This window comes from Papio anubis, chromosome 10 (genome assembly GCF_008728515.1).
Source record: "Papio anubis isolate 15944 chromosome 10, Panubis1.0, whole genome shotgun sequence".
Taxonomy (NCBI): domain Eukaryota; kingdom Metazoa; phylum Chordata; class Mammalia; order Primates; family Cercopithecidae; genus Papio; species Papio anubis.
Genome location: NC_044985.1, coordinates 14,723,648 through 14,740,550, shown reverse-complemented (window position 1 = coordinate 14,740,550; position 16,903 = coordinate 14,723,648). Strand labels below are relative to the sequence as shown.

At 33.2% G+C, this 16,903-nt stretch overlaps 1 protein-coding gene across 6 annotated transcripts in view; it reads left to right on the top strand.

Moving 5' to 3' along the window:
* DPP10 (dipeptidyl peptidase like 10) overlaps positions 1-16,903 on the top strand; it is a 1,394,248-nt gene that overhangs the window by 1,307,686 nt on the left and 69,659 nt on the right. For all 6 annotated transcript variants that reach the window (XM_017947907.2, XM_017947910.3, XM_017947911.3 and 3 more), the window contains exons 12-13: positions 7,868-7,906; positions 13,416-13,523. In XM_017947907.2, coding sequence (XP_017803396.2) covers positions 7,868-7,906; positions 13,416-13,523 — 147 coding nt within the window. The remainder of the gene's footprint in view (positions 1-7,867; positions 7,907-13,415; positions 13,524-16,903) is intronic.

Genomic DNA, 16,903 nt, shown 5'->3' with positions numbered 1-16,903 from the left:
CCTACTCCCCTTCCTCAAAAATATCCAGTAAAAGCTGACCTACAAAGGCTAGTAATAATTGGAATTAGCAGACACATAATGTTTTAAAAGTTATTAGAAATGATAAATGTTTGAAGTGATGGATATCTTAAATACACTGATTTGATTATTGCATCTTGTATACACGTATCAAAATATCACATGTACTCCAAAATATGTATGATTATTATGTATTAATAAAAAATTAAAAATTAAGGTATAAGTAAAGTACTATGAAGAGAAGAAATCTCACGTGTGCAGTTAAATGAGTTTTGGCAAATGGATATATCACATAATTCACATCATATCATGATGTAAAACATCCCTATTATCCCAGAAAGCTTCTTTGTCCTCTTTTCCTATTAATATCAGTTCCCAGAGGGAACTAATATTCTTATGTCTATTATAAATTGGTTTTGCATGTTTTTAAATTTCATATAAATTCACTTATACAATCACAAAGTTATTAGAAATAAATCTAACAACTTACAAAAGAGAATAGCTCCAATAAATAAACAGATGAGAAATTTTAGTAGAGAAATACAAACTTTAAAATGAAAATAAAATTTCAGGAACTGAAGAATACGATATTTGAAATGAAAACATTGAATAGACAATTCAGAAATAAATACGTATGTTTATAGTGAACTGATTTCCAACAAATGCATCAGAACACGTATCAGGGAAAGGACAGCCTCTTTAGTAAATATTGCTGGGAAACTGGATGTCAATGTGCGGAAGAATGAAACTAGATTTGTATCTCTCACCATATACAAAATTCAACTCAAAATAAAAACTAAACCATAATTTCCAAAACTATAAAACTACGAGAAGAAAACAGAGAAAATGCTTATGGACATTGGTCTAGGCAAAGATTTTATGGCTAAGACTTCAAAAGCACAGACAACAAAAAGAAATGTAAATTGGTACAGCTATTATGGAAAACAGTATGGAGGTTTCTCAAAAAACTAAAAATATAATTAACATATGTTAGTAGCAATTCTACTACTGGGCATTTATCAGAAACAAAGGAAATTAGTATATCAAATACATACCTACATCTGATGTTTACTGCAGCTGTGCTCATAATAGTCAGGATGTAGAATCAACCTAAATGTTCATCAATAAATGAATATCGTTTTTAAAAATTATATATGTATGCTTTTTTAAAAAGTGTGTGTGTGTATTTATATATAGTATACGTACATAAAACATTCCGTTGTACATATACAATGGAATACTATTCAGCCATAAAAAAGCATGAAATTCTGTCATTCATGGCAACATGGATAAGTCTGGAGGACATTACATTAACTGAGATAAGCGAGTCAACACAAAGATAAATATTGCATGTTCTTACGTCTGTCTGGGAGCTAAAAGAAATTGAGCTTATAGAAGTAGAGGGTAGAATTGTGTTTATTAGAGTCTGAAAAGCTTGGGCGGAAAGGATAGAGAGTAGTTAGTTAACAGATACAACATTAAAACCATATAAGAGGATTAAGTTCTAGTGTTCTGAAGCACTGAAGGTTGAATGTGGTTAATAATGATTTGGTATATATTTTCAAATAGCTAGAAAAGAGAGCGTTGAATATTTAGAATACATAAAAAATGATAAATGTTTGAGGTAATGGATATATTAGTTATCCTGACTTTGTCATTACACATATTTTACATGTATCAAAATAGCACTCTGTATTTATAAACATATACAATAATTACATGTCAACTAAAAATAAAGGAAAATACATCACCAAAGTGAATGTATGAAAACGAAGAATACTTGAATAATTTTACATCAATTAAGATAAAAAATAAAGAATAAATTAAAGATAAATTTATTTAGTAAATTAAATAAATTTAATTCATAATTAGAAACCTTGCCACAAAGAAAACTCTAGGAGCGGGTGGATTCATTGATGGATTCTATCAATTATTAAGGAATAAATCCTATGATTCCTTGTCTTCGTTTGTTTTGTGCTGCCATCACAACCTACCACAGGCTGGGTAGTTTATAATGAACAGAAATGTATTGACTTGCAGTTTTGGAGGCTGGGAAATTCAAGATCGAGAGGTTGGCATCTGGTGAGGGACTTCTTGCTGCATCATCCCGTGACAGAAGCGCAAAGAGAGGGCGAGAGAGAGAGAAACAAAAGGAGGCTGAACTTGTCCTTTTATAAGGCGCTCACTCCTGTGATAACAAACCTACTCCCATAATAAAGGCATTAATCCATTAATGATGGCAGAACCCTCATGGCCTAAATACCCCTTAGGATTCTACCTCTTAATACTGTTACAATCACACAATCACAATTACATTTTAACATGAGTCGGGAGTGGGGAGCAAATATTCAGACACTATAACATTCTTACTAAGGAGTATATGATAGCATCCCTATACTGCTTAGAAAGTGAAGAGGAAAGATAACATTTCAACTGATATTATAAGAGTAGAATAATACTGATACCACAACTAGACAAGAAAAATACAAGAGACGACATTTTAGACTGATGTCTCTCATTAACACATGTAGTAGTCTGTTTTCATGCTGCTAATAAAGACATACCCGAGACTGCACAATTTCCAAAAAAATAAATAAATAATAAGGTTTACTGGACTTACAGTTCTGCATGTCTGGGGAGGCCTCACAGTCATGGCAGAAGGCAAAGAGGAACAAGCCACATCTTACGTGGATGGCAGGAGGCAAAGACAGAGCTTGTGCAGGGAAACTCTCACTGCAAAATCATCAGATCTCGTGAGACTCATTCACTATCACGTGAACAGCAAAGGAAAGACTCGTCCCCATAATTCAATCACCTCCCACCAGATTTCTCCCACAACACGTGAGAATTGTGAAAGTTACAATTTAAGATGTGATTTGGGTGGGACATAGTCAAATCATATCAACAGAAATATGAGAAAATCCTTAAACATATCAATACTCAATTCCAGCAATATAAATAGAGGATAGTGCATTATGATCAAATGAGGTTAATCCCAGGAATTTAAGGTTGGTTTAATATTGAAAACCAATCAATATAATTTATTATATTAAGAAAAAAGAATTAAATATCTTGGTAGATGAAGAAAAAGCAATTGATAATATTCAAAACCAGTTCATGATAACTTTCAACATAAATGAATAAGAAGAGACATCCCCAGTCCATTAAAAGATACTCATAAAGTACCCCCTTACTGAATGTGCAAACACTAACCTTATTCATGTTAAGATTAGCAGTGAAGTAAGGGTATCCATTCTCAGTACTGTGATGCAAACTTTTCCAGAGGCCCCACTTAGCAAGGAATCAGGATAGTGTTAGGAAAGGAAGAAGTAAATCTGTATTTACAGATAACAAAATTGTGTACATTTAAAAAAAAAGCCTACAAAAAATCCTAGAATACAAAATCACAATGTGTAAGGAAGCAAATGGGGTAAAATACAAACAAGTGGCAGGTAATTCCAGAGGGTATTCAGGTTTCTCAAACCAGTATTCTAACTTGTCTATGAGTTTGTACTTGTTTCAAAATAAAGAATGAAGAAACAACAAAAATTCTATACGTTAGTGACATTAAGTAAAAAAATCAGTTAAAATACCATTAAAACCCTTAAAACTTTAAATACACAATTATAAACTTAACAAATATTGTGAAATACCCCAATACTGAATACTGCAATGTTGCTAAAAGGCATTTGAAAGACCTACATAAATGGAAGCTATTCCATGTTTTTAAATAGAAAAGATTAATATTATTAAGATATTAATTCTACCCAAATTTAACCATAATTTTAATATAAAACCAATTAAAGTCCCTTCTGATTTTTTTGTCAGAACAGGCAAGCTGTTTTTAAAATTAGTATGGAAACAAAAAAATACCTGAACAAGTCAAAGCAATCCTGTAAAAGAATAAAATTGAAGGAGTTAGCCCTACCTGATTTCAAGAATAAATGAAAAGCTGCAAAAACCTGGAGATGCTAGTGGAGGCATAAGGACCACAAATAGGTCAACTAAATTGAATGGTTTCCAGAGAATAGACCCACATTTATATGATTGATTGATTTTCTACACAGGTGCTAAGGCAGTTCGATGGAGAAAAATCGTGCTGAAATAATTGACATCCCTATTGGATTAAAACAAAAATGATATTTGACATCTCATATAATATTCTAAAATCAATTTGGGATAAATCATAGCCCTAAATTTAAGAGCTAATACTGTCAGTGTTCTAGGGGAAAATATGAAATAAAACCTTACTATACTGAATAAGCCAAAAAAATCATTAATTATGAAATAATAAATTGGACATCAATAAAATTAGAAACTTCTCATGAAAGACACCATTAAGGAAATGGATCTGCAAACTACAGTCTGGGAGAAAATATTTTGCAAAATGTGTATCAGACAAAAACACATATAAAGAAATTCTATAACTCAATAACAAAAATACAGCCTCATAAAAACATCAAAACATGTGAACAGTTACTTATAAGGAAGAGAATGAACACATGAAAAAGTACTCAACATTTGGCGAGGCATAGTGGCTTATCCTTGTAATTTTAGGAATTTGGGAAGCTGATGTGAGAGAATCTTTTGAGGGCAAGAGTTCAAGACCAGCCTGGACAACAAAATGAGATCCCATTACTATGTACAAAATTTAAAAATAAGAAATAAAAGTACACAACTTCATTAGACATTAGCAAAATATAGATTAAAATTTTAACAATATAATACTACACATCATTAGAATGACTACACTAAAATCTCAAAAAACTGACCACATTAACTGTTAAAGAGGACGTGAAGAACAACAATTCTCATTCTTTGCAGGTGGGCATGTAAAATGATACTATTACATTAAAATAATATTTTAGTTCCCAATGAAGTTAAACATATATGTAAATACAATTTTTTGTGTATATATGAATTAGACACACATATATATACACACACACACATATATAAAAACATACATTATAGGTCGGGTATGGTGGCTCATGCCTGTAATCCCAGCACTTTGGGAGGCCGAGGCATGCAGATCACCTGAGGTTGGGAGTTCAAGACCAGCCTAACTAACATGGAGAAACCCTGTCCCTACTAAAAACACAAAATTAACCCGGCATGTTGGTGCATGCCTGTAATCCCAGCTACTTGGTAGGCTGAGGCAGCAGAATTGCTTGAACCTGGGAGGTGGAGGTTGCTGTGAGCCGAGATCATGCCATTGCACTCCAGTCTGGGCAACAACATTGAAACTCTGTCACAAAAAAAATACAAAAAACAAACAAAAAAAACCCATACATTATAATTCCATTATAAAGTATTTGTGCACGAAATGAAAACTTGTGTCCACCAAAGGATTTGTGAAAAATAGCCTGTAGAGAAGCTTTATTTACAATAGCTGAAAAGTGGAGACTATTTAATTGTCCACTAACAGGGAATAGACTTTAACGTAAGGCATAGCTACACAATGGAATTCTACTTGGCAGTAGAGACAAAATACTGATATACTCAACAACATGAGTGAATCTCAAAAACGTGTGGTATGAAAGAAACCTCACACTACAGAGTACATAATATGTATTTAATGCATGATTTTGATTATCTGATTTTCTAACACAGGCATATGCTGTCTCTGGGGAAAAAGATCAGACGTGATTGCCTTTTGAGAACCCCTGGGGAGGAGCATGAGATAATGTTTTGGGGAGAAATAAAGATCCTATAACTTGATGGGATCAATTTGTCAAATTCATCACATGATATACTTCAAATCTGTGCAATTCACTATAGGTGAAAACTTTAAAACGTATTATTTAAATGGTCTATGAAGGAGAGACCTCCAGAGGCCGACTTCTCTTTGAGTAGAATGATCAGCATAGTCGTGGAAATGACATAGTTAAATCAACCATTTGATGCTCTTCTCATTAGGCTTGTATTATTAGAAAATTTGTCTCTTTCTTTTGACTATATTATAGATTGACTGGGATTTCTCCACGTATTTGTTAAAGTGTTCTGGCTGGTTTCTTATTTGGCTGATTAGTAAGTCATTTAAAAACTGGCCTACAGGCCAGCTGTGGTGACTCATGCCTGTAATCCCCACACTTTGGGAGGCCAACGTGGTCAGATCACCTGAGGCCAGGAGTTTGAGACCAGCCTGGCCAACATGGTGAAACCCTGTCTCTACTAAAACTACAAAAATTCGCCAGGCATGGTGGTGCACACCTGTAATATCAGCTACTCAGGAGGCTGAGGCGGGAGAATTGCTTGAATTTGGGAGGCAGAGGTTGCAGTGAGCCAAGATAGGGCCACTACACTCCAGCCTGGGCAAAAAAGAAAGACTTTGTCTCAAAAAAAAAAAAAAAAAAAAAAAAAAGAAGACACAGGCCAGGCATGGATAGCTCACACCTGTTATTCCAATACTTTGTGAGGCCAAGTGGGGAGAATGGCTTGAGGCTAAGAGTTCGAGACCTACCTGGGCAACATAATGAGACACCATCTTGATTTTTACATAAAAAATTAAAGTAAAAATTAAAAAATCAGCCTACATATATTGTAGTTAATTAGAGAAAGCTCTTCTAGATAAACATATTGTAAATATTTTCACTGCATACAGATAACTGCAAAGATAAATTAAAATGCTTCAATAGAAAATAGATACAGTAATCCTATCGTATTATTGATTTGACACCTTATTGATATTGTAGTATATTTTATTCTATGTATGGAGTTTAAAAAACTTTGCATTCTGTTAATCGAAATAATGAGACAAACAATAACACATGAAGTTTTGGGATCTCATGGGTTCTACCAAAACTTGATGGTACTAACAAGCAGTGGCATTGGTGTCTATTTTATTTCTGTGCTTTATAGATATCAATAATGGTTATTGCTAGAGTGTAAATGGAGAATAAAGAAATTATTCAGTTAGATTTTTTTTGATATCTTCATGTAATGAAGATCTATTGAAAAAAATGCCCTGAAAATAGAAAGTGATCAATTATAATGTAATCATAATATGAATTTAGAAAAAGAAATTAGTATTTTGAAACCTATAAATAATTTATTATTAACAATTTGAGATGGGTGCCTCTGAATATAGGAAAATCCCTAATATATTGTTACTTATCTTTCTTAATTCGAATAGTTTTATTATAGAATCATTTCTTTCAGGAAACTACAAGATATTTCATGTCATTACATGTAAATGGTATTTCTAAAGCTTGTTTTTTCTACACATATTTAACTTGAGGTTAAATTTGTCTAGTTTTGCTTTTTGTAGTATGATTTTGACTCTCATCTAGTCCAAGACTGTTTTGAAGGGCCATATAATTTTGTCATTTCAAATGTTTCATATTTTTCTCAAAGACTGAGTTACTACTGATAAGAAAAAAAGAAGGCCATGATTATGAGTGAATTGAATATTGAAAGAATGTCTACTTTTTAATTTTATGCCTGGCTGTTTGCCCAGTTGCTTTGAAGGACTTAATAATTTTGTCTCCCAATGATGCCTAGAGGTGAAAAGAGACAGTGTCTGGTGGTTCAAAACAGTTTGAATGAGGTAATCAAACAGAGCTGGAAAATGATCTTCTATCCCTGGTGAGGTACTGCTGGGATTTCTGAAAGAGTTCACCAAAGAAAAGACTTTATAATTAAATTATCATTTAGTCCCTATTCTCTACTTACTCATTCAGATTAAATCAATAATGACAATGAAATCTCTCATGGTATTTCACCAGTTGAAGAGAGGTAAAAAAAAAAAAAAAAAAAACCTGATGATAACTGTGTTTTTAAAAAGTTGAATTTATATATGCTCATTTTGGTCTTTAGATGCTTCATGGAGTTACTTGTTTCGTTTCAGAAATATGAGATGACATCAGATACGTGGCTCTCTAAGCAGGTACAGTATAGGTGGTCTGTCACATCTTGGCCATTGTGACCATCCTGTTTACCCATTTCTTATGTGATAACTTTCTGTGAAAAGTATGAGTTTAAGGCTTTGCTAGGTTTGACAGAGTGATCCTTTTTCATTAAAAGGATCACTTATCACTTGGGCTTTATATGGCATCATTTGTGAAAAGGTTACTTCCATTTTTTTATGAGACATAAATTGCAGAATAACTGCCAGGATCACTTTTTAAATTATTTTGGGTAAGTACACTTTTGTGTAGATGAAGGAGAAAAACTCAGGACCTAGCCAAACTGGAAATCATTAGCATTGTTCAAATTGTCTGAAAAATTGACCCGACCTTTACATAAATTGATCATGGAGATTATTCAAATAAATACTTCTTTTCTTAGTTGTATTCTAGCTCACAATTCTAGTTTGTGACATAAATGAGGCTGGAATCAAGATGAACATAAGGGACTAAAAACCTAATCACCGTTACATGGTCTCATCCTGGACAATCCAGAAGGAAACACAAAGAGCTTATTTAAATATAGCTGAATTCATTTTACTCTTAACTCCATTACTGAGTTTTTACAAAGGGAAATAATATGTGTGGTATGGTTTGGTTTGGTTTTCTTTTTGTTCTTTAAAGCCCTCTTTTATTTTATATTCTGTCTGTGGTGTTAATGACCACCCACTCATATTTTGAGACCTTCACATTTATCCAGACACTTCAGTGAGTTCTGAAATATCCAAATTTATGCTTGCCATCTCCTCCTAAATCTGTAAAAGTAGCTTCACACTCCCCAGGTCTGAACTGAACTCATTCCTTTTCTAGTCAGTCTTACTTATTTTTATCATAGGAGTCAATGACATAATTATCCATGCAGATCTTAAAACTATTTATCTAATAGTCATCCTTGAATCTTTTCTCATTTTTATCTATATATAATTAATACGTACAGATTTTACTTTCAAACATCTCTCAAGTCAATTTACTTTCCTCTAATTCACAAACACTGTCCATGTTCAAACTACAGATCCAGCATGTCTCAACTCCTCAGGCACCTGCCAATCTGTTCACACTGCAGGCTGACTGAGTGACCTTTTTAAAATATGTATTTAATTGTTGCTACTAACATTCCCCTCATACTTGCACTTCCACAACTCACAGAACTTTTCTCTCTTCTTTCTGTCCTTCAGATAAAAACCAACATCCTTAAAAGGTCCACAAGTGATGAAAGTGAAAACGTTTTCAGCTCTGTGTCATAGAATCATTTTACCTGTTTTCTCCAGTCTAGCTACATGGACCCTCATATGCACAGGGACTTCATGAGTGGCCTTCCTTCTGAACAAAATTCCCTCAAACTTCCTTATTTGAAGCCTATTTATTTTTCAAACTTTGGCTTAAATTGCCTATATAAGAAGTCACTTCGTCTAACTAGCCTAACCAAATCACATCTCCCAATAAAAGTTATATTAAAGTCAAGTGTTATCTTTGTGTAACACTTACACAATTATTGCTATGATTTTTTTTTAACTAAGATACAAGGGCGTGAGGATGTTTATTTTTTGCTCGTAATTGTCAGTCAAATGCCTAATATAGAATTCGATAGGTAAGAAGAGCTCAATAGATAGTAACTGAATGATTAAGAACAAAAGTAAAAAGGATTATAAATAATAGTTTGTCTGAAGGGTAGGTAGATGGATAGACACAAATTCATGCTTGTATATATATTATGAGTATATGTGTCTTTATACATGATTATTAATATAAATACTTTTACCTTAGTCAATATACAAAATAAAATAGAAAAAAAACCTGATTTTACAGCCAATAATAGACTCACAAATTTCAATTAGATATAGAAAATAAGAACAATGAAAAATATATAACACATAATAATGATGCATTCTGAATTTCCCTCCATTCTTAAACATCTTTTGCTGTTACTTTTATTGCCAGTGACATTCATAATAGTTTAACATATGTTAACATAATGCATGTTCTTTAGAGATTATGCTATCTAATTTTCAAATCCCAAATTTATGAATGTTTAATAGAAACTTTTTTTAAAAAAACAAAGCATCCAGTTATTATTCAGTTAGTAAATGCTGTTGGTCATTTTTCACAGTTGATTTTTTTCTTCAGAACCTCTAAGAGAATTTTATGAAATGCTTAGAGTTATATGAAATTTAATGGATGAGCATGGTAGCAGTAATAAGAAGCAGCAAATTTCGAAGATAATTATACATTTAATAGAATCATCATATACTCTTTTTGCATAGTAGATAAGGCAAAGAGAAGTAGGCATGCTTAGCCTAGCTTTCAAGGGACATGCAGTTGGGATGACCACTGTATGATAGATTTGGTCAAGGGATAGAGTCCAATATCCCCAGTTCACCATCTTGTGTGTCAAAAACACTGACTTGTATAATGTCATGAAACTGAGCAGTGAGATTGATACCACCTGTATGGAACTGAGTGTTTATCACCAGACATTGTCAAGTGTGGGGAGCAGATTTTTTAGTCCAGCAAGGCGTTTGAGATTGTAGCCCTCATCTATTCCTGTTCTGAACTACTTCTAAGGTACTAGAACTGGGAAGAAGGCAATGTAAATGGGAGAATGCTCATATATCCGTATATGAGAAAAAAGCTATTCATCTTTTGAGAGAAATACAAAGGGAGAATGGTAAGGGAGGAGTTGCTATATGGGGGTAAATCTGGTGGATAGAATGATATATATAACTGGTATTTTTGTTCATTGTATCCATATATTCATCTATTCACCAATTATGAGTTGGGACCTACCGTGTCCTAGGCAATAGATCTAAAAAGATAAAATTTAAAATTTAGTTCAATTATTAATTGCCTAGTGAAGGAAGCCAACAAATTAACAGATCAATGTAATAGACTGCATTGGAAGCCATGATAAAGATGAATCCAAGATACTTTTTAGAATATCTGAGGAGAGATTTCCTAACTAGAGAAATCTTTGAAATTCTTTTGTTTCATGAGAATAAGTAAAAAAAATGAATAAGATTTAGCAGAAAAAGGAAGACGAAAAGGTTGTTCCAGACAAAAGAAACTCCAAGAGAGATATATCCCACAGGAGCAGGAGATGGAACAAATAGAATTATTGACTTTATTATAGTTGAAAGAAGTGATTCACTTAGTCAAGTATTTTGTCAGTATCCATTATATGCTCAGTTATACAATTTTCCAACCTTGAATGGTATATTACTTTAGAATTTTAAATTTATTACATATGTTACTTGTATTTTCCTGAATGCTCATAATGCAGATAAGGAAAATATCCTTATTTTACTGTCAAAAGATGTATTATAAATGAAGCTAAAATCAGACTGTTCAGTATATTAAAATACTTATAATTGACTGATTCATTCGGTAAATAATTATTGAACTCAATTTACATGATATTCACTGTTCCAGGTGCTACAGATGCAATAGTGAAAAATACAAGTTTCCTGCCTATGAGGCATACATTTACAGAGAACTGTATACATACATACATACATACATACATACATATGTAAATATGAGACTGGTGCAGAAGTAATTGAGGTTCTTGCCATTACTTTTAATGGGAAGAAGGCAATGTAAATGGGAGAATGCTCATATATCCGTATATGAGAAAAAAGCTATTCATCTTTTGAGAGAAGTACAAAGGGAGAATGGCTTTTAATGGCATTGCTTTTCCTGGCAAGAACCTCAATTACTTCTGCACCAATCTCATATATATATATATATATTCATATACGATATGTACATATGTACATACATTCATATACATATTTTGCCATCAAAAGGAATAGCAAAACCACAATTACTTTTGTACCAATCTCATGCATACATACATACATTCTTATACAAACAAACACATATACACAAATCATACATTGAATGGTCATAGTTGCTGTATTAGTCCATTCTTGCACAGCTGTAAAAGACCAGGTAATGCATAAAGAAAAGAAGTCTGATTGGCTCTAAGTACTGCAGGCTGTACAGAAGCATAGTAGCTTCTGCTTCCAGAGAGACCTCAAAAAGCTTCCAATCATGGCCGAAGGCAAACATGGAGCAACATTTCACGTGGCCTGAGAAGGTGAAAGAGAGGGATGGGGGAGGCGTTATACACTTTTAAACAGCCAGATCTTGTAATAACTCATTCACTCACTATCATGAGACAGCACCCAGGGGATGCTGCTAAACCATTCATGAAGGATTCCTCCTCATGATCCAGTCACCTCCCACCAGGTCCCACCTCCAACACTGGGGATTTCAATGTGACATGAGATTTGGTTGGGATACAGATCCAAACTATATCACGTGCTATGGAAAACTAGAAAGAAAATAAAAGGAGATGATGGATGTCAGATAGAGTTGGATGGTCTGACTTTCCTAGTCTCACTTTATATAGAGTAATAAGGGAACACCTTATTGATAAGGAGATTTCAGACCAGAGACCTGAAAGAGATAAGAGGAAGAGCCAGACCAAGAGAATACAAAGTACAAAAGCCCTGGAACAGGATCATGCAGGAACCCAGTGAAGAAGCAAGAAAATGAAAAAGATGAGATCAGAAAGACAGCAGAGGGCCAAGTCATCTAAAAGGGCTTGAAGGTGATTGTGCAGTGCTACTCAGGACCCATATCAAAGCCTTACTTTATACCATATATGTAATCACTCTCATGAATCCAGCAGAAAAAACTCAATGTTTTGTCAGATAAATATATTTTCTTAATGTTTATGTATATCTATGTATATATATGTGTGTGTATATAAAATATGTGTGTATATATGTATATATGACTTTCATCATTTAATTTTCAAAAATAATTCTATTGATTTAATGTGTCACCAGAGTTTAAAAATTATCAAATGGGGTCACAGTTGTAGGTGGGCATTTGTGTTTCTGTGTTTGTGGAGAGATGAGCAATAAAGATGGTAAATTTGAATTAAGTAACTTCCTATAGAATCCTTTCAATTTTGTGGCCTGTTGTCTTATGTATTTTCAGTAAATTTATGAATACGTTATCAGAAATGAACCTTCAAGTTCCTACAGTTGCGGAAGAAAGGATTTCAAAAAATATGTTATAGAATTTTATAATTAAAAGATTTATTTTGGTAAACTGGTGTAGATGTTTGCATGTTCCTTATCTTTGAAGGATATATCACTAAACACACTCTTATGTGAAGATATGACAGTTCTTGTTTGAACCAATTTAGAAAGTGTCCTTAGTCTAATAGTAAATCATTCATATCCACCATGCACAAAATTTGCTTATCCTTCCCACAACTCAACCACATATGCATATAATTTATCAGATTTACTTTTAAAAAACTAAAAAATAGCATACATTCATCTTTTTAAATTAGTGTGCCCATTTTCCTAACTAATTTTAAATCAGTATTTGGTATAACCCATGAAGGAATTAACAGTAGGCAGCACAGGTTGCACGCGTTTTTTTGAGATTGTTCTATGCTCTTCTATATTTTAGAATGAGGAGCCCGTGTTTTCTAGAGATGGCAGCAAATTCTTTATGACAGTTCCTGTTAAGCAAGGGGGACGTGGAGAATTTCACCACATAGCTATGTTCCTCATTCAGGTAAGTGCTGGCTTTTTTCCATGTTTTGATTTCATTATCCTCATGTCACTGAAGGCCCAGTTCTTGTGGCATTCTAAACCTCTAATTTATGGCCGTGAAACCCAGCCATATATACAACTCACAGACAGCTTAGGAAGAGGACCTCCATCCATAGCCATGCATTCAAGCCTTACCTTCCCAAAAAACAGTCTCAACACTCAGTACAATTTAATGAGTTAGATGTGTGTCCTGTGAACTGAGGGCTTTGGGATATAGAATTTAATAAATAAAAACCTCCCAACTTTTGAGGACCTGAGGCAATCTAGAGAAGATTTTTTATTCAATGAATACATATAACCTATTTTGTACAAGTAATATTTTCCAGGTGCTGTAAAAGTTTTAAATACTCAAAACAACCTAAATATCCACCAAAAATTGATGGTTGAATAAATTATGACACATCTCCACAAGCAAATACAGTGCAGATTTTTAAAAACAGGATAAAATAGATGTTTTATGTTAAATAACATAGATTTCATGTTATAAAGTCTATGTTATATTTTTATAGACTTTCTGATAAAAAGAGGGGAAAGGTTACTTTTTAATCTAATCAAAGAATATGAAGGGTTTATACAGTTTTATTATTAAAAAATTAGTAAATTCAGGTAGTTAGTTTAAATATGACAAGGCTAATGAGTCAATCTGAATTTACTTTCCAAGAGCAAGCATTCATGAAAAAATAAAGCATCCTTCAAAATCATATGCATAAATACTCTAGTCTCACAGGTTAAAGACTTTCTAATGAAAAGTCACTGTGGCTAAAATGGGATCTTTATGAGAGTTTTACAAACTAGCTAAGAATAATTTTGTACTTACAAAATATAGAATAAATATAAATATGGCAAGGATACCTAACTGACCTTAGTAATCTTATGTTTTTAGAACCTTTAAGACTTGTGCACATTCTCAAATGATTACCATTATCTACATATATTTGTATTGGACAGCTTAATGCTTTAGAGTCTCCAAATCTTATGTCAATAGTTTAAAATTTGAAACTTGTTCAGCGTCTGTGCAATTAAAATAATTGTCATTATTTTAACTTTAATTTGAATCAAGACTGAAACAAATAATTTGGAACACATACAATTTCCACAGTACAGATGTAGATTGATTTTCATAGCATATTATTAAGGTGGAAAAACAGGTTATATACTAATGCATAATATGATCCTATTTATGCTCTAAATAAATGTATGCATTTATAGATGGATAAAATTTTGGATGTCTTAATATCTGATTCTATAAGTCAGTTAATTATATCTATAAGTCAGATATAATTAAGGGAACTTTTTTATGAAACTGAAGGGAACTAGACTAGCAAATTACCTTACTTTATAAACTTTTGCTAATGAAGAGTCAACTTGGTTATCACAAATATTAGAGAACTATTTTGGCCCCCAAAATAACACACTTTCCAAATCTTATAACTGATTAAAACATTTCATTGAATTTTTAAATTTCAGTACTTTATATTCAAGAAGCTCTGTGAAAAATGTAAGGGGTAAAGAAGATTACATACAAATTATAGATATTTATAAGAGATAGTGAAGGATAGGAAAACTTGCACAGTACATCTTTGTATGTGTAATTCTCCAAAGAAGACAATCTGTCCTTGACTGTAGGTACCCTGTTGTGCTATCAAATACTACATCTTACTCATTCTATCTAACTGTATTTTTGTATCCATTATTCAACAAATAAATAATAGAAATAGTGTCTTTTAAAAAGTATGGCATTGGGTAGGGTTGTGATGTTGACATGTAGGAATTAAAATATTTATACACACCCAAACCAAGAGTTTTTTTAATAAGCCTAGGGAAGAAATACCTTCTATTTTACAGTCAAACCAGCCTAACATGTAGGCTAATTCCTGTATTTCTGAAATGTTCAGAAGAAAAACTTTATAAAGTTCTTACCTTGTGTTTACTTTGTTCCTCTTCTGTATGGAGACTATAACAAAGCCTTCATTGAAGTAGAAAACATTTTTCTTCTGTTCTGGTTGCTGTTCAAGTAATTTGTGGTTTGCCTCATTGAGAAATGAACGTGACTGCATGATTATTTATGAATATTTTGGCAATTGATTAAAATTAGTCTACTTTGCTAATGAGTCAGAAGTCAGTGCTAGGTAAATACAATTTATACCTAACTTTAAACACACGCAAACACAATCACATACATTATTTTAGGAAAGAGTTTGCACTACCTTGCCTCAATTTAAAAATAGCTAACAAAAAAGCTATTTATGATTTGTTTATGACTGCTTAATTGGCATTATGAACTATAAAATTCTGAAAAATTCAAACTGAATAAACTGATAAAGGAGTATATAAAATGACCCACAATAGCATTACCTCACATTCTCACACTTTTAATCCATTATTGTGTATATGTTAAATTCTTTTTTACATGAGAAATACATAATTTTCCCCTAAAGATTGCAATTATAGCATAATATACATTTATAACCTTAAAATAATAACTAATAAGCATTTTCTTTTTTTTTGAGACGGAGTCTCGCTCTGTCGCCCAGGCTGGAGTGCAGTGGCCGGATCTCAGCTCACTGCAAGCTCCGCCTCCCGGGTTCACGCCATTCTCCTGCCTCAGCCTCCCGAGTAGCTGGGACTACAGGCACCTGCCACCACGCCCGGCTAGTTTTTTGTATTTTTTTTAGTAGAGAGGGGGTTTCACCGTGTTAGCCAGGATGGTCTTGATCTCCTGACCTCGTGATCCGCCCGTCTCGGCCTCCCAAAGTGCGCATTTTCTTAAAACATTTCATTGTATTCCTAATATTTAACATTTTATATTTTTCTGAAATGTGATTTTAATAGCTGCTCAGCATTACATCAAGCAGATATACTGTATGTATGTATGTATGTATGTATGTATGTATGTATGTATGTATGTATTTATTTTGAGACAGAGTCTTACTTCATTACCCAGGCTGGAATGCAGTGACACGATCTCGGCTCATTGCAACCCCGCCTCCCGGGTTCAAGCAATTCTCCTGCCTTAGCCTCCCGAGTAGCTGGGATTACAGGCACCCACCATCATGCCCGGCTAATTTTTGTATTTTTAGTAGAGGTGGGTTTCACTGTGTTGTCCAGGCTGGTCTCAAACTTCTGACATCAGGTGATCTGCCTGCTTCAACCTCCCAAAGTGCTGGGATTACAGGCATGAGCCGCTGTGCCCGGCCTGTACTGTATTTAAACGATCAAGTTTATTCATCATTAAAGTTATTTCTGTATTTTGATGTTAGAAATGATTTAGAGTTAAAAGCCCTTATAAACACTTTATTTATCATTCTTCCCACAAAATTATATATCTAGATGTTAAAAGAT